Source organism: Cervus canadensis, chromosome 19 (assembly GCF_019320065.1).
Source record: "Cervus canadensis isolate Bull #8, Minnesota chromosome 19, ASM1932006v1, whole genome shotgun sequence".
NCBI classification, from domain to species: domain Eukaryota; kingdom Metazoa; phylum Chordata; class Mammalia; order Artiodactyla; family Cervidae; genus Cervus; species Cervus canadensis.
This window is the reverse complement of record NC_057404.1, coordinates 42,887,859-42,915,828: the sequence shown is the minus strand read 5'-3', so window position 1 is coordinate 42,915,828 and position 27,970 is coordinate 42,887,859. Positions and strand designations below refer to the sequence as shown.

Sequence of the window (27,970 nt, the reverse complement as noted above, 5' to 3'; positions counted from 1 at the left end):
CCAGGCGCGAGGAGGAAGGGCGAGCAGCAGGCGAGCCGGGAAACGTGGCTCCTCCGGCGAGGAGAGGATTTGTGCAGGGCAGCGCCGGCCCGCGTGCGCCTCCGGCTCCCCGTGCAATTGGCAGCCAATCATCAGTAGGTGTCCGCGTCCCCGCGTCCTGCTCACCTCGGCGCCGACCGCCCCCGGCCCGCCCCCGCCCCCAGCCTCCGCCGCCTCCCCCGCCTTTCTCTCCCGTCCCCTCCCCCAGCAGCCGCGCACGGGCACACACACAAACAGAGGGAGAGAAGGGGGGAGACGGAGAGAGGAGAGAGGAGAGAGAGAGAGGGGAGAGAGAGGGGGAGAGAGAGGAGAGACTCCCCGGCTCCCTCCCTCCCTCGCACACAGCGACTGGAGACGGACGGAGAGCAACGCGCTGGGAGAGGAGACCACCGAGAACACCCCGCGCTCTCACACATACACTCACACGCGGCTCCTTCCTCTCCCCCCCCACCTCCTCCTCCTTCCACCCCCTCCACTAACACCATCTCCTCCTCCTTCTCTCTGCAACAAGAAAAAAAAAAAAGCCATTTACAGGTATTTTTTTTTTTTGATCCGCATATTTATTTATCCCCCCCTCCCCAACAGTTTGTTTACAAGTATTAAAGTTGTAATTGGGAGCTGCCAAGACACATCTGGATTTGTGTTTCTTTGTGTTAGGGGGTGATGTGCAACTAATTAAAGGCAGACTGGCAGCGTCTGCAAATTCTAAGGCTCCCCAAATAAAAAGAGACTGGTAAGTGATTGTTCTTTCTCTTTCTCTGGCTTTTTGCTCTTAAATGTTTGCTGTCCGTTGGGATTGTAAAAGTAGATTATTAATGCTGGACTCCAGCGATGAAAGGCGTCGCTGTATTAATTTATTAATTAATCTGCACCCGCCCCTCCTCCTGAATGTTAAATATGACCTTTGATCTCTGTGTCTCTGGTAGACCAGACATACAATATTAGGCATGTACAGTCACATTGTTTAAAGGCAAAACAGGATCATGAAGTATGATGTCTAATTTATCTTTGGAATAGGACTATAGTTATTTGTGTGTGTTTTATTTTGTTTTTTAAAGAAAATCCAAACAATAGCTGTGGCTTAGGTACCTTTTTCATGCTCCAGAGATGCATTGATTAAACAATAATGACCTGGATACTGGGCACAATCATTTTCTACAGTTTCTGGTGGCATTAAACCTTGAGGGAGGAAGGGGGAGGTGATGGTAATAAGGAAAGCTTCTGTTTGGAGACACCACTCTAATACTCCGAAAAAGGGACATTAAATTATTTCGTTATTTGGAACAAGGTCAAAAGACTAAAATGTTGAAATTTTTCCCTCCACTCAATGCGCTGGTAACTAATGCATGGTTGGCATAACTAGTTTTTACTGAGTAGCAGTTATTATGGTCTTGCAGTTACAATGTGATTCACAGAAACTGAAGCTATATGCATATTCTTGCTGTGTCTTCCCCCATCGCCTTCCCAGCATCAAGAATATTTAGCCAGGAGCATTTTGGGGGCACCCTTTGTATTGCCTTCAGACCTCTGAAGGGAGCAGTTTTCCCTAATGCGAAACCACAGAGGTGGTTCCTGAGTGATTAGGGACTTGCTGTGATTGAAAGATGCCTGCTAGCTTCTAATCCAGCCTGGGGTGAGGTTCCTTATCTTGATTTACTTTGCCTAATAGGGATTTGTTTACATAAACCTCTCTTTTTTTAGGGCGCCTTCTCATCAGGACTTGAAGTTTTTGCACTTGGAGTTTGGGCATAAATGGCTCATTAATCTAATTATAAGCATAATTGCTATAATTGATACCATTTTGAACTGAATATTTGAGACTGAGACTGCTGGGCCCCCATTTGAAATTCCCTGAACTCCACATTCTAGACCAATATATAGGTTTCAGAAGATGTCACAAAAAGATATTCTGTCCCCCCCCCCCAAAATCTGGAAACAAAGAAACTGGTTTTTTAGGTTAATATACACTTTACATTTTTGCTTTACTTCTTAAAAGGCTCTGATGTATCTCTCCCTCTGTAATAAACAACTAAAATACCTCTGCCTAAGCATAATAATGCCCTGTAAGCAAAGAGATGAATACAAATACCCAGTTAATATTAAACTTTCCTCTTAAACAGAGCTAAAGAAAAAAATCATCTTAATGACTGTTTCTTCATGGAACACCTTAAATGATGTCCCCCTACTTTAACTCAATGTAAAAATCAGTGACTGTGAGAGAGCCTCCAAGTCCATGCTTTCCTCTTGTCTTGGGAAGAGGCTGGAGTCTCCATTAGGAATTATTGGGAATATTCTTAAAGTGACTACAGGCACTTGGTTTAAAACCTATGACATAGTTTGCATTATTTAAAAAAAAACATTTTTTTTTTAATCTAGTCCATCTTTCTTTTCTTTCTTTTAAACAAGTAGAACACCACCCTCGTACCCCCTCCAAGCCCCACCACCAAATGGCTTGTACAATTGAGACCTGTCCTTGGTCCATTGAATTAAGACCCTAACAGAGCCAGCTGTGCTGGGATTCAAACTAATGACCGCAGACACAGAAGGACAGTGTGGCAGCTGGTAGTTCTTTTTTCCCTGCCTCTTTAGTTCAGATTGTATGTGGGCAGTCTCTTAGCTCTCAGTTGTATTGTGTTTGCTTACAGTTTATACTCGGATGTATTGTAGACTTTCTCAGTACTTCATTTGCTAATTTCCTGTTCATTTTCCTCATAGGGCCATAGCTGTTTTCTACTTTAGAGCATTTGCATGTTCAGGCACTACTTGTTCACACATTTCACAGTGTTTAAATGCCCTCTGCTTATAGGTAGTATCGCCCTCCCACCCCTGATTTGCATGTCTTTAGCACTCCAATTGCCCTTTTCCCTCGGCATTTGTCACCCCCGTCTTTCCTCTTCCCTGGGTATCCTGGCTATTAATACATTTTCTCAGGAGGGTTATAAGAATAGGGGGGAGGAGCCGTGGTGTGCTCTGGGGAGGGAGGGAGCGGGGTTGGGAGCGTGGGGGAAGGATGGGAATGGGGGGGGGGGTGTCACGTCTTGATGATTGTTATGCAAACGACCTGACGAAGAATGTGGGAGCTTTCTGTGTCTGCGGTGGGGTAGTGAGGGAGGCTGTTTATTTTTTCATCTTTTTCCTCGCGCAGCTCGTTGGAATGACTTTCTTTATTTTAGTTGTAACAGTTGGAGGATAATGCAAAGGAAGACGCTGCCTGGGAATTCACCGTCTGTGGAAATGCGCCCCAGAGAGGAATAAAGCAGTCCTCACCTTGCTCTCCCCACCCGGACCCACTTTCCCCTCCCGCCTCGGCCCCCACCCCAACATCACCATCACCCCCTTCCCTCCCCCCCACCTCCCCCCCTTTCCCACCCAGGTGTCGGACCAGACGGTCCCCACTTCCACCCTGCACCCCTTCTTCCCCCCTTGCACCATGAACACCAATGTCTGCGTGGAGCCCGGGCCGAGCCCGGAGGCCCCGGGCTTGCCCAAGGAAAGCCACCTGCCCGAGGGGTCCCTGAACAGCCTTGTGGATTACAACTCGGAGATGGAGCGCTACCGCTCCTTTGCCACCTCCTTCTACAAGACCAACGGGGGCGCCTTCCCGCAGGCGGCCAAGATCGCGCGCATCACCACCCCCATCTTCCCCAGCAGCGCCGCCGCCGCCGCGGCCGCCGCGCGCATCGGCATGTCCCCCTGGAACTGCGACAACGCGGCCACCGCCGCCGCCGCCACCGCCATGCTCTGGGGCAGCGGCGGGGGCGGGGGCGGCGGCGGCGGGGGCGGCGGCGGGGGCGGTGGGGGCGGCAGGAAATCCTCCTCCGCCGCCGCCTCCTCCTCCGCCTCCTCCTCGGCGATCCTCCCCGCCGGCGGCGGCGGCGGCGGTGGCGGTGGTGGCGGCGGCGGCGGCGGTGGCGGCGGCGGCGGCGGCGGCAGGACCAGCATGCACCACCGAAACGACTCCCAGAGGCTGGGGAAAGCTGGCTGCCCGCCAGAGCCATCGTTGCAAATGGCAAATACTAATTTCCTCTCCACCTTATCCCCTGAACACTGCAGACCTTTGGCGGGGGAATGCATGAACAAGCTCAAATGCGGCGCTGCTGAAGCAGAGATAATGAATCTCCCCGAGCGCGTGGGGACTTTTTCCGCTATCCCGGCTTTAGGGGGCATCTCATTACCTCCAGGGGTCATCGTCATGACAGCCCTTCACTCCCCCGCAGCAGCCTCAGCAGCCGTCACAGACAGTGCGTTTCAAATTGCCAACCTGGCAGACTGCCCGCAGAACCATTCCTCCTCCTCCTCGTCCTCCTCAGGGGGAGCTGGCGGAGCCAACCCGGCCAAGAAGAAGAGGAAAAGGTGTGGGGTCTGCGTGCCCTGCAAGAGGCTCATCAACTGTGGCGTCTGCAGCAGTTGCAGGAACCGCAAAACGGGACACCAGATCTGCAAATTTAGGAAATGTGAAGAGCTAAAGAAAAAACCTGGCACTTCGCTAGAGGTCAGAGGAGATGATTTCTTGTTTCCCAGTCTCCCCTCTTCCCTCCTCACTCCCCTCTCCTCTCCCCTCCAGGGCTTCTTGTCTGGCTTCAAGACGCAGTACCCTTTTCCTGAAGCTTCATTCAGGTTGTAAGATACAGTTGGTGGTGGTTTGCGGAGGGCATGGCCTCTCCTTGCCCCCTCCCCACCTGCACTTCGCCTGGAACCGCCCTCCAGATGCGGGAGGGCGCCCCTCTTTTTTTTTTTTTTAGCTCCAGGAGGAAAACTAATGTAATTGGTTTGAAAAATCAGAAGTTTCACATTCAATATGGTCAGAAATTTCCCTCGGTGGTTTAAAATGCCCCCTTCCCCCTTATTATTATTTTTAAAAGCATCTATGCCCAAAGGGTCGGATACATCACATTCTATGTACTTATACTGGGCAAGAGAGACCTATTAGTGACCCAGTTGTAACTGTGAGGACACAGTTTGTGGCACACAAGTCTACATTCCCTTTTACACTCACACTCACACACACACACACACACACACACACACACACACACAGTGATCATTGAAACTAACATGCATGAATTCAAAAGGGGATTTTCTATACTCTTCTAATTTTTTTTTCCTTACCATGACAAAATTTTTCTGTTTTCCATTTTATTTTCTGCATAGTTGGTATTTTTTCAGAAAGGGGAAATAGTAGAGAAAACTGAACACCACTTGCAGTTTTTTAAGGAGAGATGACAATTTGTAGCAGGTGAGATGGTAGTTTTATTTAAGAATGATTTTATTTACATAGTTTAGAAACTAAGGATTCTTAAAACTCAGTTACAAAAAATATAAACTTGGGTTTCTGTGTTTAACAAACCACTCTGTGGTTACAAAATCGTTCTATACATCAAGCACTGTTTTGGTTGATACACTATATGGTCAATGACAGTTTCTTTTTTCTGTGTGTGCTTAAAACTATGTACAGATTATCACTAAAGTACTTGTTAAATTAGGCTTTCGGTTATGTTAAACAAAAAGATCGATGTGTTTGGTGGAAATTTCATACAGTGACCTGATCACAACAAAAGGGGAAAAACAGAAAATCAGAAGTAAATGGCTTTGGTGATATACTTAGTAATGAAATATGGACAGATAATCATATTTAGCCTCTTGATATAATGTACAGAGTAGATGGCTAAATGCTCATGTATAGGTGGTGGATTAGCATTAGGGAATATTCTGTGGGCTGGACTGTAGGCTGACAGTGGTTCTCACAAGTTCTCATCAGAGGGAAACCTGCATATTCTTTTTAAAAATTGTGAACAATGCTTAAAGGAGTTTTCTCCAAGAAGGACTGGCCTTTGAAAGGAGAAGAGTTAAAGATCTTTGCAGGTTTGAACATAAATGAGATACAGATCTTTTTAAGTTTTATTAATATAAATCAAAGCAAGTAGCACTTTGTAATTCTCCTCAAACAAATATTATGCTGATATCATCATCGATTATGATCAATTCCATCAAAATATTGCATTTATTCCTCCTTATAAGAGAACCCATGTCTGCTGAAAGTTTGACTTTATTCTAGGGTGGTTTATTACATTCCCTTTGGCAACTCTTCTTAAGCAAAGATAATAGCAATCATAAAGGCATAGATCATGTGTTTTCTTAGGTGGCAAAAATTTGTTTTTAGCTTTGAATGATCTTCTCTGGATTAATTTACTATAACTTCTAAGGCCCATGGGAAATTAAAATTCAGTTCATACTTAAATCTTCTGTTAATGTTTAGTTGATGAGCACTACCTGGGTTTAATTTTTTTACCCTTGAACTATAGCATCTAGAATTACAGGTTTGCTGTGGTTAAGTGGACTTCATCTTTAGCTAGACCTATGTACTGCCTGCACCCTGATTTATTGTATGTAGTAGGACCACTGAATAATTCTGATTTATTTAGTAAGCAACCTCTCTGAACAAGTTTAATGTGAATACCAGTAGGTTTTCTGCAAAAGTTTCTATGCTGGTTTATTAGTCTAGAACTTCATAAGTTTCTTTTTCTTCCTTTTGATAGTATTCCCCAAAACTTCTTGTGATCTTTAAGTTCCTTAGGGTTTTTTTTTTAATCACAAAATTCCATAGTATTACTTTTTCTTCTTTTTAAAAATTCGCATGCACAAAGTTCTATTGATCTTCAGAAAGTGGGATGTAGATGAGAGGGGAAACGTATTTCTCTCTTTGTAGAGCTCTCTGAAGATGTTCTCCTAAGTATATACCCTTTCCTACCAGAGAATGGTTCTTGGTTCAAGGCTAAGGTTATTAGTGGAATGCAATTTGGCAGAAAGAAAGAAAAAAAAAATTAATTGGCTAAGATTCTATCTAGGTCATTTTTAAAAGGAGAGGCTGCATGATTGCCTTAAGCACATGTGTAACCACAGTTACGGTTGTAGGAAGCCAGCTGGACGCATGTCAGAGTGACAGGGTTTACATGACTGAACCAGAGCTGAAACAGTGGTTGCAGGATGGTGCAAAGTCCCCCTGCTGACCTGCCTCCATCTCTAATTTGGTTTCTGTAACTTATCATCATCTGTGGAGATGTTTTAGATGTCAGATAGACTCCGGAGCTGAGGATAGTAATTTGGAGATTCATTATGGATATTACCTGTGGATTTCAGGTGTAAGTTCAGTAGCTAATATTTATTGGCTTTAAATTAATATCTGGATTATAGTCATTGCTGATACCAGTATTTATCACTTCAAGCCCCACGTGCTCGTCTTCCCTTTGACTTATTCTCATGCCAAGTTCTGGAGGCATAATCAGATTTTCAGGGTGAGTAAACTGAAATTAAGACAGACTCACATGGGTGTGTTGGGCCTCTTGCCCACATTTTTTAAAGCCTCCCCTCTGGCATTCCTTTTAAAATGGCTTTACTTATTTCCACATTTTCCTGATAAGTCTCATGTGAAGAGCATCTTAATTCCTTAAAAATATATTTACAAAATCACCACTTTATAGTATTTCATATGATAAAAATGCACATAAAATAAATTTAGCTTTTTGGTGTTATTGTTTATTGTATAGTTGCATATAACACTATTCATTTAACCAGTCGCTGTACTAAAAAATTATCACTGATTATTCAAAGCAGTCATGCTGTATGCCCCTGTGTGACAAAACTGATCTTAAAAACTTGTATCCTAAATGGTTAATATTAAGTTCTGAAATATTTTAAGAAATTATCATATATCATGATGTGTTCTATGATAGACCTTTGTCTCAAAGAAAAGTAATCTCATACAAAGGTATTCCTTTAGTTTTTATATTCACAGCAGTTACATTTCTTATACTAAGATCTAACTTTTCAAAATCCCTCTACCTAATCTTACTCGAGGGAGAAAGTCATCCCGAGGGCTACCCCAGCTTCTCTTAGCCCCTGAGCGTTGTTCAGGTGACATGATTGATCTCTGTGGGACAGCATTAGAGACCACACAGATCTGGTTTCTCTCCCATTAGCTGATTTATGGAATTACATTAGTCAGCAGTGCCTCAGAAGTGTTCCCTGCCCCTCTCCTGGCCCTCTGCTGCTGGGTGCAGGAGCCGGACGAGGGACTTAGGCATTAGAGTGAAGAGGTGGAGAAACCGGAGTCAGGAGAAAGACAGTCTTTTTTTCCTCTCTTTTCTTTTCTCTATTTTCAAAATTTATCTGCTGAATGTACAGGCCCTAAATTATTTTCCCCAAGTTAGGTCAAGCTCCTAAGGGGTCTGGTGGAAAACATCCAGGTACTGTCCTGCACTTGATAACTGGATTTAGAAGAGTCTTTTAAAGGAGGATGTTAAGTTCTCAGAGCCCCAACCACACAGATGACAATTGTGAGTCTGGACAGAGCGTTGACTGCAGTTTGTGCAGGAAGGTGACACATGCTCCCCAAAGAAATGCATTTGCTCAGTTCAGTCGCTTAGTTGTGTCCGATTCTTTGAGACCCCATGAACCGCCACATGCCAGGCTTGTAGAAACACACATAAAATAGTTGTGTCACTCAGATTCAGAATCTGAATGGTTAAATAGTGAAACCTGTCACCAATTAAACATGTCATATAAATTCTTACAGTTGGTGACTAAAAAAAAACTAGAGGTAAAATATGAATGTTTCATATCTTAAATTGTGATATATAGCAGTTTATTATTTTATATCATAATTCAAAAATGGGTTTTCAGATTGAAGAGTCAGAACTGTGCCAGTTTTGATTGGAAAATGTAAATATATAACTATTGAAAGAGGAAATATTTCAATAAATTCAAACAAAATGATAATATATTAACACTGGAATGTAGTATAGAAACAACATAGAGAAAAGATCCAGAATTCCACAAATGTTAAGAAAAAAGCACAGAAAAGTTCAGCTTGGGCTGAAGTCAGAAAATAGATTTGTAGCCAAGGCAGCAAAGTGTTATACAAGTCCAATGAGATTCTCTTTCCATCACTAGATTTAGTACAAGGTAGCCAAAGTTGTTTTTAAAAGAATCACACATTTTAAAATAATTCCTAAATGAAAATAATTCTCTTTCCTATCCAAACATCATGTAAAATCTAAGCAATCTTTTGGATGGCGATTAGGAATAGTAAAGTGAAAAAATTAAAAGCATTTGTAAATTATCCTATAAGAATGTTTGTTTGAAATTCAGTCATCACCATCACCAAGCAGAATTTTTTAAAAATCAGAAGCCAATAAGAACAAAAACAAACTTTAGACTTTAATCATATAAAACTATTTGAGTATTTTAAACAAGAATGGAAAGTGTACCCAGTGATGAGGTAGATAAAAATTACTTGATTTTTAAACTTTTTAATGAATTGATTACCGAAGCATTGTTGCATATTTTTGTTGGTCAACTGTTTTCCTGGGTGAATAGTTAAGACTTTTGCACAGTTCAGACTTACAGATTGATGAATACAAGACAATTTATAAAATAGTCTGTAAGACTGAAAATTGAAAGGTGTGTCAAAAGTGATAGGCGTTTCATCCATATTTGCTCTAGAGTACACAGTAGGAGATTGAAGATCTATGTCGGGGTGACTGTGAAGACACTGGTAGAATATTCCTTCTGGATATAAACAGAAAACATTGCTGGAGTTTTTCCCAGGAATAGGTTTTAGTGTGTCTTTAAAAAAACTCTTCTGAAGTAGTTGGTGCTCCTAGAACTTACTGTTCAATCTGAGTTGGTCAGATTGGTCTTATTTTAGTTTACTTTTACTAGAAAACAATTCAGTTTTTATTTTTGCTTTGGAAAAACATAACAAAATGTCCTGTTATCAAAACATTTCATAAGCATGGATATGCTCAGTTTCTTATGTTTATTTTTATTCAAATTATAGAAAATATTTAAAATAAATTCATTCATCATATAAAAATCACTACCTAATAGGTTAAATTCAAGATTTATTGAAAGGCCCATGTAAAAATGCAAGTTGGAGAAAGGACTCCTTCTCTTTTAGTTTTCCTCTTATTTTTAGATTAGTTTTTAAAAAGTAATAATGAACCCAAAGTAATGGTAAAGTCATTTTATAAGTGTGATTTTTCATTCACTGATTAGAATGTCAGATGATCTTGGCTGGGGAAGTAGAGCACTCTAGAAAAAGTCTTTTTTTTTTTTTTTTACAAAACTTGTTCTCAAGAAAGTACTTTTTTGGTGGAATTGGTATAAGTTGTGAGGATTTGTGCATATATAATTTAATTTCTTTATTTGTCCTGCAGTGCTTCTGTTCATTCTTAACATACTTTTTTCATTGAGCATTTATGCTATTATCCTTAACAGTTTCAAATTATTGGAGGAGGGGCACATGGGTGGTTTTATCCTTCAGTCACATCTTGTTCCATCACATGCAAACACCTGTCCTGAAATTGAATTATTCTGCAGGGTAATCGAAAGGCCTCCCTCCATCCGGCATCATATGCTTTCTGTTGTTTATTGAGTTATGTTGCACCATACTTCAGATGCGACAGCCATTTAATAATGTTGAAGACTTAGCTCTGCAGGGGCTAAAAGGATCCCAGCAGGCTTGTTAACTTCTGCTGTAAAACATTAGGAAAAATATTTTTTCCTCTGTGAAACTTTAGGGCTTTCTCTTAATTTATTTCAAGAACAGGAGAATCCAAAGCCAGATATGAGAATGAGCCTGTGAAATCTCTGTTTCTGTTTTTTGATAGTTAACCTTTTTATTTCATGGTATGTTTCTTACTCAAAAGACAGTGGCAAAGCAAACAACTGCTTTTTCAGAGAACTAATGACTAAAGATGAATTTCTTTGGCTGATATAAAACCAAATATAAATTCTATTTAGAAAATGTACTACTAGTTTCTTGGCTTTTCATTTCTTTTATAATTAAATTTGTATTTGGGCCACGTGGCCACATTTAGATGATAGGTGGTGGGAGGAGCTACCAGTTTCAGGTATAACTTACCAATGGAACAATGTTAGCTCCATCAGCATAACTTCTCTGAACATTTCCTCAACTGTGAAATGGACATAACAACATCAACCTTCATTACAACTCTTTGATACTGTATGTAGGTTCATATTCTCTGCATCCTGAAAGATGCTATATGATTTCTCATTCCTAATTTAAAGTCATCAATAAAAAGTAGAGAAGATGATTATATTTACAGATAATTCTGTACACCAGAAAGTTATTTGTAGTTATCAGGAATTAAAACCTAGATAGATTATTTTGTGGTTTTGTTTTCTGAATATTTGTTTTAATCGTACAGTTCACCAAAGCTCTGGCTTGATTTCACTTGGAAAGGGATAAACCTGATAAACAAGTTTCCCTTGTTCTTGTACCTGTATTGTCAAAAGCCTGGGAAATCTGCATAGGCTACCTAGTGACCTTTGTCACCATGGTGAGCCAATTTAGATAATTTAGTGCTCTTCCTCCTTCCTCACCAAAGGCACACTACTACCATTAATTTCTATATCTTTTAATAAGATTTTGTGTGTGTGTGTGTGTGTGTGTTTCATTTTACCAACTCAGTACCTTTGTTTAGCTATTTCTTTATTTGGGCAGACACAGGGAGTTGTTCTAAATGTGCATTAGTGGGTTTAGGAAAATCATTGTAATAAATGGTTGAATGCTTATCACAAATTCTGATTGGAGAATATATTTAACAAATACTGAAAAATTGTAGAATTACTCTTGTTTCAGAAGATATCGGTGTGTGTGTATGTATGTGTGTGAGTGTAGGAAATTAAAGTGGTAGATAAAAATTTTGTGATTAAAAAATGAACTGACTGTGCAGAGCTTTTTCTCTTAAGAAGAGAGCATTTATGAAATGAAGAAAGTGAGCAATAATAGAAAAGGCTGGTGGTTTTCTGGGAGAAAATAATGTTAAGTCCTAAAATATTTGAAATACTAACCAAGAAAGCTTTAAAAACAAGGGAGAAAGGAATATGCAAGCAGGCTGCAATGCACTATCTAGAAGGAGTTTTGTAAAGACAGGATATGGATGTCTGCTTTGCTTCAGCAGTTATAGAAGTTTTGCCGAGAATGGAAACTATAAAGAGGGGGAGATAATGTTTTCATACTTGACTTAGTGCATTTGGTTTGGAAGTCAGAGCTAAGTCTCAAGTTCAGTGGAGTGGCAGCTGACTCAGAGACAAGGAAAAACAGATTGTGTTTTAGATGATGTTATTATATTTACTTATGCCTTTGAAACATTTGGTAGAATAATTTCAGAGTGTAAGTAAAAGAAGACATCCAAGATGGGTGGAAAATGGGATCCTATTTGGGTCTCATTCTCATCTAAATTCATGTTTCAGAGGACATCCTGGAGCAAATGAACAAAAGTGTCAAACTATCAGGAAAACTGGGCTGAAAGTGCTGTTTCTTGCTCAAGGACTTAAAAAAAAAACAAAAACCAAAAACCTCTGAATGATTGCTTGTATCAAAAGGATAGAGATCAAGTAGGATGAGAGAAGAAAGGGATAAATGTATAGATCAGGAAGCGTCATGGGCATTTCTGTATAGTTCAGCAAATCTGGCAAATTCCAGAGAAGATACATTTTCTCCAAAACTTTATAGAGTGAAAGGAGATGAAATGAATTTTTCAAAGAATAATAGACTCTATAAGTTTAATTGTGTGGAAATGATGATTTATGAGTGACGGTGAATCGGTGGCAGAAAAATAACTATGCTGGGGGAAGACTTCTCTATGGTAAATGTCTTATTTATAGCTTAAATGAGATCAGGGTTGGTTTTAATGGAGTCAAGAACAAGTAAGAGATAAAATTCTCAGTTCTACGTAGATGGATGCGAAGTGAGATGTAGAATCTTCTAACAAACCCTAAATACGTTGTATGCTCTAATTTTCATTCCTGAAAAGCAAAACAGAGAACACCAGCCTTTAAAATTCCAAAGGGTATAAATATTGGATCTTCTATATAAGGCTGCTATCTATCTGTTGTTAAATGTGTTATGATGTGGAGTGGTTTTCAGTTTTCCTCATGTGATGCTCTTCACATGTATCTGTTTTTTGTATGGCTTGAATTTGTAGATAACACATTGGTGGTATATGAGACCAATGTGTTGGCTTATGGCCAGGATTTTTAGAAAGTAGGATAGATTAGAGTGGAGGAGAAAATATATGAGTGCATCACATGTAGTAAGAACACATATTGTTAAGCCTCTGTTTTGATTATGTATGTACACATAAATGAGTGTGCATGTTCTAGGCTGCTGTGTGAAATGTATTTCTAACTTGGTTGCGGTAAAAAAAGTTTGAAAAACACTAATTTAATGACAGCAACAGTGGGAGGGGGGATCGGGATTGGGAATAAAGACCTGCCCTCTGTAGTTGAAATAAAAAAAAAAATAATAATAATGACAGCAACAACTCTACTGAACAGATATGTAGTGAGGAAAGAAATTATATTTGTAAATGGAATGATGTTAACAAGATAAAGAGTAAATTTAAATGTGTGTCTATAAATAGTGTGTCTTCTCTCAGGCAGGTCTGTACATATGAGGTAGATTTCTAAATTCATGGTGTATACTTAACATATGGTAAACCCTTGATAAGTTCCATTCAAAATATCTTTAGGTAGGATGAGATTGTTGGATGTCCAACTCGATGGACATGAGTTTGAGCAAGCTCTGGGAAATGGTGATGGACAGGGAAGCCTGGCGTGCTACAGTCCATGGGGTCACAGAGTCAGACATGACTGAGTGACTGAACTGAACTGAGGAACTATTATTTTCTAAGATTTGTAAGCAAACGCTGTGAAACACATATACACATATATACACCTTGGCTTAAAGAACTCAAACTTTTCTTTATTTCTAATTACCTTCTTAAAATACCCATGTAACTCCACAACTCTATATCTTACTGGTTCATCTAAGGCACTTAGCTTCCTGATTACATTCTTTATTCTCAGTCCACAAAATGGACACATTTCAATGATATGATTGTAATTTTAGAAAACTCTGAATGCAATCTCACACCTATTTAAAAGCCTTAGAATTCCTCGATTCATCCTTGGCTTAGTTCTTCCCAGATCTAGATAAGAAACACATACTGCAATTGTGATTTCCACTTAGCTACCTCATGTGTTTATGTGGTATATAGTATTGTTTTCTATTAGTACTCCAAAATTTTTCAAGGAATAAGAAAAGAAAAGAAATACTTGCCTTGAATACTTGAACACAGTGAGAATCTACATTATGACTTGTTATTTCAAGTGTATTTTATAGAGTACTGGAAACCTTTGTATGACCTGAATAAGGGAAAGGGCCATGTTGAAAGGAAGAAGTACACGAAGGAAGTAAAGAAGGAAGGGAGGGAGGCAGGCAGACTGTAGTGTTACAGATTAAAGGGACCTAAGAAAGGAGCATTCTCGCAGAAAGGACTGTCATTTCAAGGTCATCTTCTTGAATCTGGTTTAAGTAAGAAATTAGTAGAAATGGTTAATGCCTCAAACTTTTTTCAAAGATGCCACGAGTTTGGGTTAGACTCACTAGAAGCAATCAGCATCATTTCTTTTCATTTACCTTAGTGGAAAAATTAGTTTCCTGTAAACTGACTAGATTTTTTTTTTTTCCTTCTAATTTCTCTTTAAGAGTAACTTGTTCAAATCTGCAATTGGAAACATTGAAATGACAGGATGGGAAAATTAATGCTCAAATTGATGGAGTTTAGGGAGATAGAGGCCATTCAGCATCTATAAACAACTAACTGTTCAAATTATCAGGGTAATTTTTAAGTGGTAATTCGGAGAACTTCCTGGAAAATACAGAATTGCACATATAGAAAAGACTCCAGAAAATTGATGAAAGAATATTAATTATGTCTTATGAATCCTATGCCTGAAAAAGATTAGGCTTGTTAATTTACTCTACTAGTTAGTTAACTATGCAATTGTGACTATGTTTGCATGAAGATGGAGCATACGTGATACACATAGAAAAAGAAGTAGTACATGGAAATTCCCTGAGGAGAAATTTGACTTAAGGACTTGCTCAGTACAAGATATGCTGATACCCTGTTAGTAGAGATGCTTAAGAGTGTGTGTCCTTTTAATGATGGAGATTAACTAAAATTCATTTCCAAAGAGGAAACATGTAATCAATTGATTAAATTATAATTGTTGACTATGTACCTCTTAATTTTATTATTTAAAAAGAAAATTAAGGAAAGAAACCAAAAAGTCAAAGTGATTGTGAAATTTAAATATCTGATTTAATGTCAACAGCAGTTACTAAAAAAAACTTTTTTTAAAAAAGAAAAACTCCAAAAGCAACATGTAATTCTCAGAAGTATAGTTTTAACCAAGTACATTTTTTTCTTTAATGATAATGTCTAATGACTGTGAAATGTTTGCCTAAATTCCCTAAATTTGCTGTTTCCCTAAATGTTTGCCATTTTCCCTAAATTCCTCCAAGTAATTAATGGACATAAAACCTGCTTTGATTTCTAGGCTGGGTCTATCTCAGGAGTTGGGTTTTTGTCATAGAAGATTCTGGACCAAGTGACGTTAAGTGGTTACATTCAAAACACTACAAAACTTAATCCAAGCAGAAATCTCTATTAAACTTCTTTTTGGATTTTATGTAATATAGAAAAAATAAAAGAGAGGAACTATAATTTGAATTCTTTACAGAGATTAGGTGTAACTGTTGTATATTACTTGAATGTAAGTTAGAGGCTGTCCAAATCATAACTTTTGAATTTTAAAAATCACCTCTTAATTTTTTAAGTGACCTCCCATTTCTTCACATTTCACATGAATATTCCTTCTTTTCAGTATGAGGAGACAGTTAACTGTCTGCTTTAAAAAAAAAACCAAAATTTAAAAAAATTGCCCAACAAGTTGATCAAGAAGAGAATATTGGTGGTTTTTTAATAACTAATTAGCTGTGATCTCACCTAAAGGTATTGTTGCAGTCAACAGTAATCAGTAGAGTGATTTTGAGGGCGGATAGACTCATTTAACTTGTGGCTTTGCCATATATATGAATTCATATATTCATATGTATATTCAGATTCATTTATTATATATCCATATATATTTGGATATATATTTTTCATAAAGATGTGTCATTTTTGACTATTGATTTTGTTAACCTAATTTTCACTTTTTAAATATCAATTTTACTTTTCATTTCCTTTCGTACTTCCTCCTATACGTGAGTGAAAAATAGTATCTAAAATAAATTTTCAAAAACATCTTTTAAATTTTTGGATTGTTGAAAATATTGGCTCTTTCTGCTTATCCTGATACCATCATATTATATTTTATTTTTATAAATCCAAGGATATTTTAATCACTAAACTACCTATGTGTAATACAATAATTTACTTATTATTGGAAGGATGTGGTTTGAAGTGTTTTTATCAAATGTAAATGAAATATGATCTTTTATAGCTTTAATCAAGACACTTGCCTGAAGTAGTTACATTAGATACTAGGACCAAAAGTGCGTGCATTTTTGGCCACTTGTAGGCCAGTTTGAATCTTGGTGTCAAACTGTTCCTGTTCTTCCTACAAGCCCACTCCTTTCCCATACACATATCTCCCTTTGGACAGTTGTCTTTATTACTGGTTTAGCTACCTGGTTGATTTGATTTAGCACTTTTCCAACCTAGTATACAATCTCATCTTTCCATTTACAAAAGTTAGCTAAGTTTAAAGTCATACCACTGCAGTGGTGATGGGGAAGGTGGTGGTGGTCTTGTAGAAGGAGGAAAAAGGAAGAGCCCTCCCGTTTGCCAGGCATAGGGAGTAGCAGGAGCTATAGACCACGCAGATTCAATACTAATGAAAAAGCCATCTCTGGGTTCCACCATTAATCAGAGAAATTCTAGCCACAGATGTCAGTTTGGAAACCAGAAATGTGGAATGCTCCTTACAGTTGTGATTAAGACCTCCAAAAATTTGGGTCATAAAAGTTATGCAGTTACTTATTTGGTGCTCTTCTCCCTTTTAAAGAGGGGTCTAATATTCCAGTTAGTGGCATTTGATAGGTGTTGTTAATTTATATCTGGATCATAGCCAAAATAAGGTGTGAGTATACAAAAGATTTATACAGCTATAAGTGAATCTGAATTATAAGAAAAATTAATCTGATAGATATCACATACATTTTATAACAGGAGAAAAAGAGAAAGTAAGGAAGGTGTACTTTAAAAAATGGAAACATTATATACTTATATTAATCCATATATCTTAAAACATTGGAATTATTATTGAAATATTGGTATTATTATTAAAATATAAAGTTGCTTTTATTACAGTAACAGTGAATTACTGGACTTTGAGCTTATCATTTATCATAAATTACTTGTTCTCTCTAACTGACCTATGCTATACTTGTGCTTGCTAATAATTCTACTATAGTTATTGGATTATGATTTTTAAAATATGCTATTTATAAATAGGATATAGAATAATATTTTTGCCTAAAACATTTGAAAGTCTCTAACATTTACTAGGTATAATTTTAGACCATATTTACTAATCATCCAAATTTGTAATCATGTGCATGTGTTTTCACATTCACAATATTGTACAGTACATATAAAAGAATTTTCCATTTCTCCAATTAGGTTTTGAAATTTTGTCAGTGGAAAAATTAAGAACCTATATAATTTGATATTTTAGCATTCTCTGTGAGTCAAATCAGAAAAAGTAGTGGTTTTTCTTTTTTTTTTTTTACCATCAGGATTTCTTTTCCTTTTGTTCATCCACAACACTCCAAAGCTTGTTTCATATGAAGCCAAAAGAAAATATAATCAAATATCTAAAGGCAAACAATGAGCCTTAGTATTCTTTATCATATTGATTTATGTATTTCCTATTGCAAAATTTCAGTGATTCATTAAGGTTTTCAAGTTCTATTGCATAGAGCTAAATCAAATGCGGTAAGAGGTTCTGGTTTCAAGGACTTAGATGCTCAGAAGTTTAGTAAACTTATAGTGGGGCTTCTCACAGTGAAAACGACACTTCAAAAGAGTTTAGAAGAGGCTGTGTTGGCTAACTGCAGTTCGAAATTGCTTTGTTGTTGGGTGGAAAAAGCATACTTCCCATTATTATATGGGGATCAGAAAATGATTGGATGATTTATGCTTTTTCAATTAATAACAAATGGGGAAATAGGAAATTTTTGATGAATATAAGAGTAATGGTACCTCAAAATACTGACTTCAGCTTAGAATGTATTGTATTAAAGCCATCCTGTTTCACAGTAGAGTGTTGAAGACCTGGGTGAACCACTGAGTCTTTGGATCAGAAACTACATGAATACATCTTGGAAAGATATATTTAACTTTAGTTATAGAAGTTGCTAATGTCTTAATTATATTTCAATTTATAACTTTCATGCATTCCGAAGCAAATTTCAACATCGAGTTGTCTTTTATATGGTCTGAAAACTTGTGTCTAGCTTTATTAAAAATGATTAGTTTTGTTTGGTGTCCTGAATACCGCAACAAATTTTACATACGTATCTGGCTAGACATGAATAGCCAATCCCATATAAACTCATATGTATGAAGATACAGATATTCAATTTCAGCATTTAGGAGATGAGTTTTTATTAGACTGAACATATTTTAAACAAGAGTATGTAGATGTGTGGGGCTTCCCAGGTGGCGCTAGTGGTAAAGAACCCACCTCTCAATGCAGGTAGATGCCAGAGACAAGGGTTCAATCCCTGGGTGGGGAAGATCCCCTGGAGGAGGGCATGGCAACCCACTTCAGTATTCCTGCCTGGAGATCCCATGGACAGAGGAGCCTGGCAAGCTACAGTCCATGGGGTCGCACGGAGTCAGACACGCCTGAAGCGACCTCACGCTTGCTTGTACGTAGATGTGTGCCCAACCTAAAGATGCCATGGTTCACGTGACAGCCTCGCAGGCACCAAAAGAGAAAATTATGCTCACATTCTTAAGGTAGCAGATTTGGGGATGTCTATTGGTTTTTAGGTAGTTTAATAATTTCTTCATTGCTGATTTAATGAGAATCAAACTGAAATACATTTCTGCCAGAGACATATTGATAATTTTTTGTATTCAGTTTTTTAAAAGAAGTAAATGTAAAATGTACTTAGGCATGGATTACAGTTATCTTATTCAACAATTTGCTTTTTAAAGTTATTTAGGAGGAGAACAGAAGACATTTCTTTTTTTTAAATTTTCCTGATGATTAGTGATGAGCATCTTTTTTTTTAATTAATTCATTTATTTTAATTGGAGGCTAATTACTTTACAATATTGTGATGGTTTTTGCCATACATTCACATGAATCAGCCAAAGGCGCACATGTGTTCCCCATCCTGAACCCCCCCTCCCACCTCCCTCCCCATCCCATCCCCCAGGGTCATCCCAGTGCATCAGCCCTGAGTACCCTGCCTCATGCATCAAACCTGGACTGGCGATCCACTTCACATATGTTAATATACACATTTCAACGCTACCCTCTCAAATCATCCCACTCTCACCTTCTCCCACAAAGTCCAAAAGACTGTTTTTTACATCTGTGTGTCTTTTGCTGTCTCACATATAGGGTCATCGTTACCATCGTTCTGGTCTGGCGCGTGTAGGGATGAATTCCCCCGACATACTTCACGGCAGTCCCGGAAGGAGAACCAGGGGCTGTAGGGCTCTCTCCAGGCCTCCTGGGAGCAAGGCTGCTGTTTATCAGCACCTGTTGGCACCTGCGTGAGCTATGAAGGCTGCTTTAAACAACGCTGATCAATTCAATTCTATTCTTTACCTCCCTGCTCCCTTCTCTTACTGGGGAATCTGGCTTCTCTGTTACTCCCAATTCGGGATAACGATTTCCTGCAAGCATCACTGAGATCCAGAAAGTCACTGTAATCTCATCAACAGTGTGACTCCCCAGCTGGGACTCTTGAATTTATGTAACCTGATGGTAGCTGGTCAGGGTGCTTAATCCCCCACATTGCTGTGCTGAGTACCCCAGTCATTTAAAATAGAAGTCCTGTTACAAAGATGACCTCATTATGGCCCCAAATTAGGACAGACTTCATCAGAACCCATAGTTAAACCAAATATTTTACCTGTGAAAGCAGTTTACTACCCCGTCCTGGCTGAAAAAAATTCAGCCCAGGCCTTAAGGAATTTTCCAATGATCCCAGTGAAGATTAGGTAGGAGGTTGGATATACACCCAGTCTTTTTTCATGGCCTGTGGGACGCTGAAGAGTTTTGTTAGCTTTTTTAACCCTGAAATAGAACAGAGAAGCCTCACCTCGAGTTTCTGGTTAATGTGCCTTGAAGATTATTCCAATTAATGCACCTGTGGTTTTCCTAAATTTTCTCAAAACATTTTAGGTGATTTCCCAACTAATCATTTTTAGGGTTCAACCTCAAAGATTTTAATAAAAGGAAGAAATAATTTTTAAAAGAAGCATCTCTGCTTACTTTCTCCCTTCCTCTTTAGCAACAAATTGTTTGTTTTGGAGATACATACCAGTCTCAAAATTGTATACATACTAATATATACACATCAGTGTGCAGTTTTGTGACAGGTAATGATAGTAAAGAAAACTGTCTCTCTGCTTTTCTGATAGTTGCCTGTCAGGCAGGCATGCGTGTGTGCTCAGTCGTGTCCAACTCTTTAAGACCCTATGGACTGTAACCCTCCAGGCTCCTCTGTCCATGGAATTTTCCAAAAAAGAATACTGGAGTGAGTTGCCATTTCTTACTCCAGGGGATCTTCCTGACCCAGGGATAGAACCCACCTCTCTTGAGTCTCCTGCATTGGCAGGCAGATTCTTTATCACTGTGCCACCTGGAAAGTCCTTCTCACATTTGCATTATCTAATTTTTAGTGCTAACAAGCATTGAGAAGTGATTATCTTTTTCTTTACAACCATGACCTTTGATTGCAGGTGGCATTTTATAAAGCTTGCTTTTTCTAAATATTACAAATAAAGTTGAGTGGTGGAGAGGGGCACAGGAAGAGCCAAGAGTTGGAAGAGAGATTTAAAAATGAAACTAAGGCATAAGGAGTTCATCTTATTTAAAAAATGTGCTCCATATATATTTCTTCTGTTTATCTTCATAAACATATATGTTTATCACGATACAAGATATATAAGTATATACTTAGAGTCTTGTTTCCAGTTGGCATCTGAGAGCAAGTTGGCATCTCTATGTCATATACTGTACACATAAATGTGAATATATATGAATATATATGCACATGTTTATTTTTCATATGTGATTCTGCAGTGCATGGATATGCTTGGATCTAACTTATCTTGTTAAAAATGACTACATTTATATAAGTATGCATACTTATATAAAATGTATTCTTAGTTGGCATCGGGCAGCAAGTTAGCATCTGGTGTAAACTAAGTTTTCATTTACTGCTTATATATGTGTGTTGTAAATTATGAATATTAGGATGAATGAATATATTACGTTTTCTTATAATTTCATAAGTTCCTTTAATAATGATTAAATATGTGTCATGAGCACATATAATTACATTTATCATTTAAAAGGTAGATATGAAAAGTAGTAATGGGGTTTTTTTCCTCAGCCAAGTCAAATGATGGGATCCAGGTTTGCGTAGTGAACTGGGAAGAGGAAGACATATTAAACTATGAGGAGTAAGGATTACAATATTAATAAGTACTATTTTTATGGGAATAATAGAGCTTTTTAAAATTTATTTATTTTAATTGGAGGCTAATTACTTTACAATATTGTAGTGGTTTTTGCCATACATTGACATGAATCCGCCATGGGTGTACATGTGTCCCCATCCTGAACCCCCCTCCCACCTCCCTCCCCAACACATCCCTCTGGGTCATCCCAGTGCACCAGCCCTGAGCACCCTGTCTCATGCATAGAACCTGGACTGGTGATGTTATTTCACATATGGTAATATACATGTTTCAATGCTATTCTCTCAGATCATCCCACCCTTGCCTTCTCCCACAGAGTCCAAAAGACTGTTCTTTATATCTGTGTCTCTTTTGCTGTCTCTCATATAGTGTCATCATTACCATCTTTCTAAATTCCATATATATGTGTTAGTATACTGTATTGGTGTTTTTCTTTCTGATTTACTTCACTCTGTATAATAGGCTCCAGTTTCATCCACCTCATTAGAACTGATTCAGTTGTATTCTTTTTAATGGCTGAGTAATATTCCATTGTGCATATGTACCGTAGCTTTCTTATCCATTCATCTGCTGATGGGCATCTAGGTTGCTTCCATGTCCTGGCTATTATAAACAGTGCTGCGATGAACATTGGGGTACACGTGTCTCTTTCGGTTCCGGCTTCCTCGGTGTGTATGCCCAGGAGTGGAATTGCTGGGTCGTATGGCAGTTCTATTTCCAGTTTTTTAAGGAATCTCCACACTGTTCTCCATAGTGGCTGTACTAGTTTGCATTCCCACCAACAGTGTGAGAGGGCTCCCTTTTCTCCACCCCTGGACCTTTTTGTTTGTGCTTTTACAAAATACTTCACAAGCTAAATATTTTTTGTATATTTACATGGAAATTTGAATTAGATAGTGTTAGTTTGTTCTTAACACATTCATTGTGAAGTATATGGTAATGACTATGAGAACAGTTTTTTAAAATCCTTTTTAGTGCAGATAGCCAGCATGGTTATTTTATTCATTTAAATTTCATTTGAATCTTAATCAATTAATAACAGTTTAATTTTTGGATGACATCTCTATGGTAGGATTGTGTCAACCTAATGAGTCATGTATGAAAAAGTAAATAAAAGCTAACCTCTATTAAAGAGTATTTGTAGTAGAATTTTTATATATTTTCTGAAAATTCAGGTGCTGTTAACATTGTCTTAAGTTGTGTTTATGAGGAGTGTGTGTGTGTATGAGTGCGTTCTTTTATACCTCTTAGATATTTTGGTAATATTCAACTTTCTGATTTATATACTTATTCATCTTGAGCAGCTATCTTATAGGCTCCATAGGTTTGTTGGACGGGTCTAAGGAAAAAAAGGAAGTTTTTTATTTGCCCCATATCAAGATTTACTCTTGGCTAGTTGTTCCTCATGTACCTTCAACATATACTCATGTGATTCTGTTTTATAACGAAGAGTATGGAATGGTGACCTACTGTAATGTTAATATATAAAGAAAAATTTGACAGCTTAACTACCGTTTATCTTGCAAAATCCCCATAGTAACTGTAAACTTCTTGTTAAAAGAATTGCTCATATGTTTAGTGTTGCCTGTTACTCCATTGGAAAACTATAGTATTTTTCTGGTGCAAAAAGATCCTTTTGCTCTATTGAGTATCATTAGTTAGTTGTAAGTTTGATTTGTGTATATGACATTAATTTGTTGCAAATGCAGACATTTTAAAATAGAGGTATATTTTTCAGTATAGCTCATATTAGATTATATATAGGAATGTTTAGCACTAATAGTTAAATATAGAAGTAATATGGATGTTACATTTGTTGTTGTCCTGTCATAAAAGAAATTCTCCAGAATGAAGAAATTACTTCACTAAATTTGAAACATCAGCCTTACATAGGCTGCATACGTAGCAGATACAGATTTTAAGTACACTTGCTGGCTGATCTTCTTACTGTTGGTTAGTAGTTGGTACATTCCCCTTTCTTCTGATTGCCATCCATGTTCTAAGCTGTGTTTCTTCTAATTTTTAGATCAGTGTGCTTTAATCATTATATTTAGTAAATTAGCATTAAATTCAATATTCTAATTTTTGTAATATTCTAAGATTAAACATTTATTTTTTTTATTAAATGTTGAAATATGCAAGTCATTATTTGTGTATGACTGACTAGAAATATTGCTGAAGTGTAAAGGAGAAATTCTAATTTTATATTGGCATAGAAAGAAAGCTTAACTTGTTTTCTTGCTCTTTTTTTATAGAGAACACCTGTTCCCAGCGCTGAAGCATTCCGATGGTTCTTTTAAAGCAGTAGTATATCTTATTTTCAAGGCATTTGGAAGTGAAGGGCAAACTAATGTCTTGTTTTAAGAAACTGCTTAGTCCACCACTGAAGAAAATATCCAGATATTATTTTCATTTTATGTATAGGGGTTTCTTCAAAAAAAAAAAAAAAAGGGAAAGAAAAGAAAAAAGACATATAAAAATAATCTGGGAGCTTGGGGAATTGGCCAGTCTATTTACTTTCAATACACTGATTCTTTCTTTGATGTAATTTAGCTATCCTAGTGAAGTTGTTGTCTATTTTGAAAGTGGCTGTAAAAAATAAGTTTGGGTAAACCCCTGCTGTAAAATCATGTATCTTTGCAAAGTACATATCTATACTTCATTTTCAAATATATGTGTTTCAGTACTGTAAACTGTACAGATAGCAGCTTGTATTTTGTGTGTTTAGACACAAGAAGACAATCATGTCTGAGCATCTATGGAGATTAACAGTTTGTTCACAACACTCTGGTTCTGCGAGTTAAATCTGGAGCAATAAATTTTAGCTTTAAATATTTTTTTGCCAGTTGTTTCTGGGAGCAGCAACAGCAGTGGCGTGTTTTGCCATGCATCTTTCCGTAGAGACTTGATGCCAAGTTTTACGAGACTAAAGGATGGCGATGCATCCGGCAGTTACCTTCCGTTGTATTGTTCTAAGAGGGGAAGATGTTAGGAGAGTTTCAGTTAATCTTTTGAGCACTATATTAGACTAGTGGTTATGCACTTGCATTGCTTACAAACGAACTGTACAGAAGGGCATACCTCCCAAATCCTTAGTGTAGTTGACTTGTCTTGGGTGGCACTGTAAGGCGGAGTACTCAGAGTAGTTGAAACATGCAGAATCTGTTGGATAACTTTTTTTTTTCTTTCTTTAAACAGTGTTTTCTAGGACACAGGCTAGAGTATCATATCTTAGAGGAGAAATTCATGACTGACTTTCCCCCCCGCCCCAGCCCAACACGGGCTTTTTTTGTTTGTATGTATTTTTTTGTTTGCCTATTTTTCTGCTTCTTTTTTCATAGAAAAAAAAAAATAAACACTTAATAAAACATATCCAATTGTTTAAATTCCATGTGTGATATTAAAAGTGTAGTTTTGTTTTAAAATTTGATTACATAAAGGCCTCCTGCCTCAAGACATGGCTGGGTACATTTTTAAGTTCAAAAGAGTGAAACACATTCATGGGAGTGAGGCTGTTAAATCGCTTTTGATCTTCCTTTCTCACAGCCTCCCAGTTAAAACCGTGGCCTTCTCCTAGGCCCTCCGTGAAATGTTCCATGGTTCCCATTCCCGTTCTCGTCACCATCACCAGATGCTTCCATTCCTGAGAAGGCAGGGCCACAGTCTGTGGAATTCCATAAATGCAAACAGCCCCCAAACAAAAGGAGCTAATGTTTCATAGGACCTGAGCTACCTTTTCTCATAATGTTTGGTTTTCTTCTGCAGTCAGTGTTCTCTAGGCTGGCCCATTAGGACAGATGTTTATGGTGGCATGATCCCTACGAGTTTTAGTTCTCTCTCTCTCTCTTTTTTCCCCCAGATTATAAAGACTGTTTTCAGCTTCAGAAATAAGACAGAGTTTAGCAAAAACACATAGAGTATGCCAGTTGCCATATTACTGTATCTTTTTGTTTTCTAGTCAGTAGCCAGTTGTTTTAGCCTGTGACATCCATTGACCTGCTGAAAACTTAGCAACATGGATCAGGTGAAGAAAAATAACTTGAGAAGGGAGAGGGTGATGAAAGGAACAAAGTTTTAGAAAGACTAGCAGATGAATAATTTAAAAAGGCTAGTTGTAGTTTTGAATGGGAAAAAATACAGACAGAGGAGGTTTTTTTTTTAAGCAGAAGGAGCACTTCATTGGTAGAGTGCTGGCAAGTCGGGGAGAAGGTACTTACAAATGCCAGTGTGAAAACCAGTGTGACTTAATTTGCCTAGAGTATGGATACAAGGTCTACAGTTACTGTCAAATAGCTTTTTTAAAGAAAATTCACTATGTATTACACTTATCCATGTTTAGAGAAGACAATTATATGATCGCAAATTAAAATGTGCTGTATATTAATTTTGAGATAGCTTTCTACTTGATGTATATTCCTTTGAAGGTTCTAGTTAGAATTTCTATTTCTGCTGTGGGACCAATAAGAGCTATATGAGTTCTTTCTTGTTCCATTTTTAATTTTATTTGACTTTTTTAAACCAATTTGCTAATGAATTACAAGTAAGTGAAAACTTACTTTCACACTTGAATGGTAAGCTTGCCTTGCTTTTTGGAAAATGATCATTGTTATTACAGAATTGAAACAAACTTTTATTCAGGCTGCATTAAGCATACGGTAACATATGAAGATCTCATCGCAATGTACTGTGAGTCTCAAATACATGCTAGTATTGCATGTCTTGATGTGTTTTTGTTTGTTTTCTTAATGAATGAATTTGTATATTGTAAAATGTGATTTTTTACATGTGAATTCAATTTTTTAGTGAAATAATCTGTTAATTATTGATATGGGGAAGTGCAGCTTTTCTTAAATTCCTTATGTGTTTTTATTCCTGATGTTGTCCTTTTTTTAGCCACCCATTTTTTAATGTTTTGGGTTAAGCTATTTATGTAATGGAGGGTGCATATAAGGTTCCCTTTGGTGATGCTGAAGAAAGGTATCACTCCTCTGGCCTCCCCTCAATTTTCTCACTTGTAAGTTTATGTATTGAGAACTTATAAAGCATATCACGGCAGCACGAAGGGAGTGATTGAAAGATTTACACTTTTCATGATTCTTAAATACCAATGAAGTGTAACTTTTAAAAATTCCTTGCTGTATGTTTCATATTCAGAATCAAGAAAATTCAGAAGATAGCAATCAGCTGTAGGTCATGTGGGCTATCTTTACAACTTAAAAATTACATCTCAGATAAGCCAAATAAAAAACTTGGTGTGCGAGGTCACGTACAGAGGAATCTTGCCTTCTCTAGGGGTAGGTGAGAAGATGCCATCATGTGTCTGCATCTGGGGAGACTATGGAAAGTACTTGGGCTGTTGCCATATAGTGCAGTGGGCCCATCCCTTTGTCAGCTCTCACTCAGCACCCTAACATCACAAGAACATCAGAGTGCTAATGTCTCTCTTTCCAGGGCTTCAACCCAAAGTGGCTTTCTGATGGATTCTGCCTGTCTGTGCACAAGTGGAGGGCATATTTACAAACTAGCAGTAGGTCCATTCTTGGGAGGGAGAATAGTAATAGGCTTCCTCCAGGGTAAGAATATATAGAAGTGTCTCCTGTTGCTTAATTCCCAACACCCAACTTTCTTCTAAACACATTCATAGGAAGCAAGAGATGGAATACTTCCTATGAATTAATATTAAGCAGTCACTAAAAGAAAGGAATATTCTCTTCCTTTCATTCAGAACCCCTGGCATGTAAGTTGTACAATTAATACTAAAGCATATAAAGTCTTTAAGCTGATTGTCTCTGTAATCAAATAATGAAAAAAAGAAAGTAGTTAATTGAACACACTATTCAGGGTCAAATATGTTCAGCAAAAAACCGTTGTGGGTCTTTGATCATGGCTAGATTCACAGTGATATCACACAGTTGGTTCTCATGTAACAGCTAAATGTTTCAGATTTTGTTTTTATTAAATTTGGCAGTTTCACACTGAGATCTGTATTCCTAGTGAATAAAAGACAGTTACTATGTTAGGAGGGATTTCATTTTCACAATTGCAAGGAAGTCAGAGAGATTTCAGGAACATGGGCCACAAAATGTACTCCTTTCACAGTGTTCTCCTATTCTGAACTGTGCAGTTATCTATTAAATTTTCTAATAGATATTTGTGTAAGGTGTATGTATGCTTGTGCAATTATTAAAAAAGCAGTTTTGGAAAACAGTGTATTTATTAAAGAAAATTACTTATGGGGCATGTACAAAACTGTAAAAAAAAAAAAAAAAAAAACCTTAAAAAAAAACACATTCAATTTGCCCAGTAAAGTTGTTTTT

At 37.7% G+C, this 27,970-nt stretch overlaps 1 protein-coding gene across 7 annotated transcripts; it reads left to right on the top strand.

Moving 5' to 3' along the window:
• Nucleotides 1-27,970, top strand: CXXC4 (CXXC finger protein 4). Of its 7 annotated transcripts, none has more exons than XR_006263768.1 (4): nucleotides 273-573; nucleotides 697-772; nucleotides 3,213-11,513; nucleotides 22,864-22,875. XR_006263768.1 is itself a non-coding variant. In XM_043438667.1 (4 exons), exons 3-4 carry the CDS (start codon nucleotides 3,470-3,472, stop codon nucleotides 23,951-23,953), a joined length of 1,107 nt encoding a protein of 368 aa, XP_043294602.1. In that variant the 5' UTR covers nucleotides 273-573; nucleotides 697-772; nucleotides 3,213-3,469; the 3' UTR covers nucleotides 23,954-27,970. The 7 variants fall into 7 exon arrangements, 6 of the variants coding, with proteins under 6 accessions (XP_043294598.1, XP_043294600.1, XP_043294602.1 ...); XM_043438667.1 differs by lacking the exon at nucleotides 22,864-22,875 and adding an exon at nucleotides 23,909-27,970 and having other exon boundaries at nucleotides 3,213-4,531; XM_043438663.1 differs by lacking the exons at nucleotides 273-573; nucleotides 22,864-22,875 and adding an exon at nucleotides 1-134 and having other exon boundaries at nucleotides 3,213-13,300.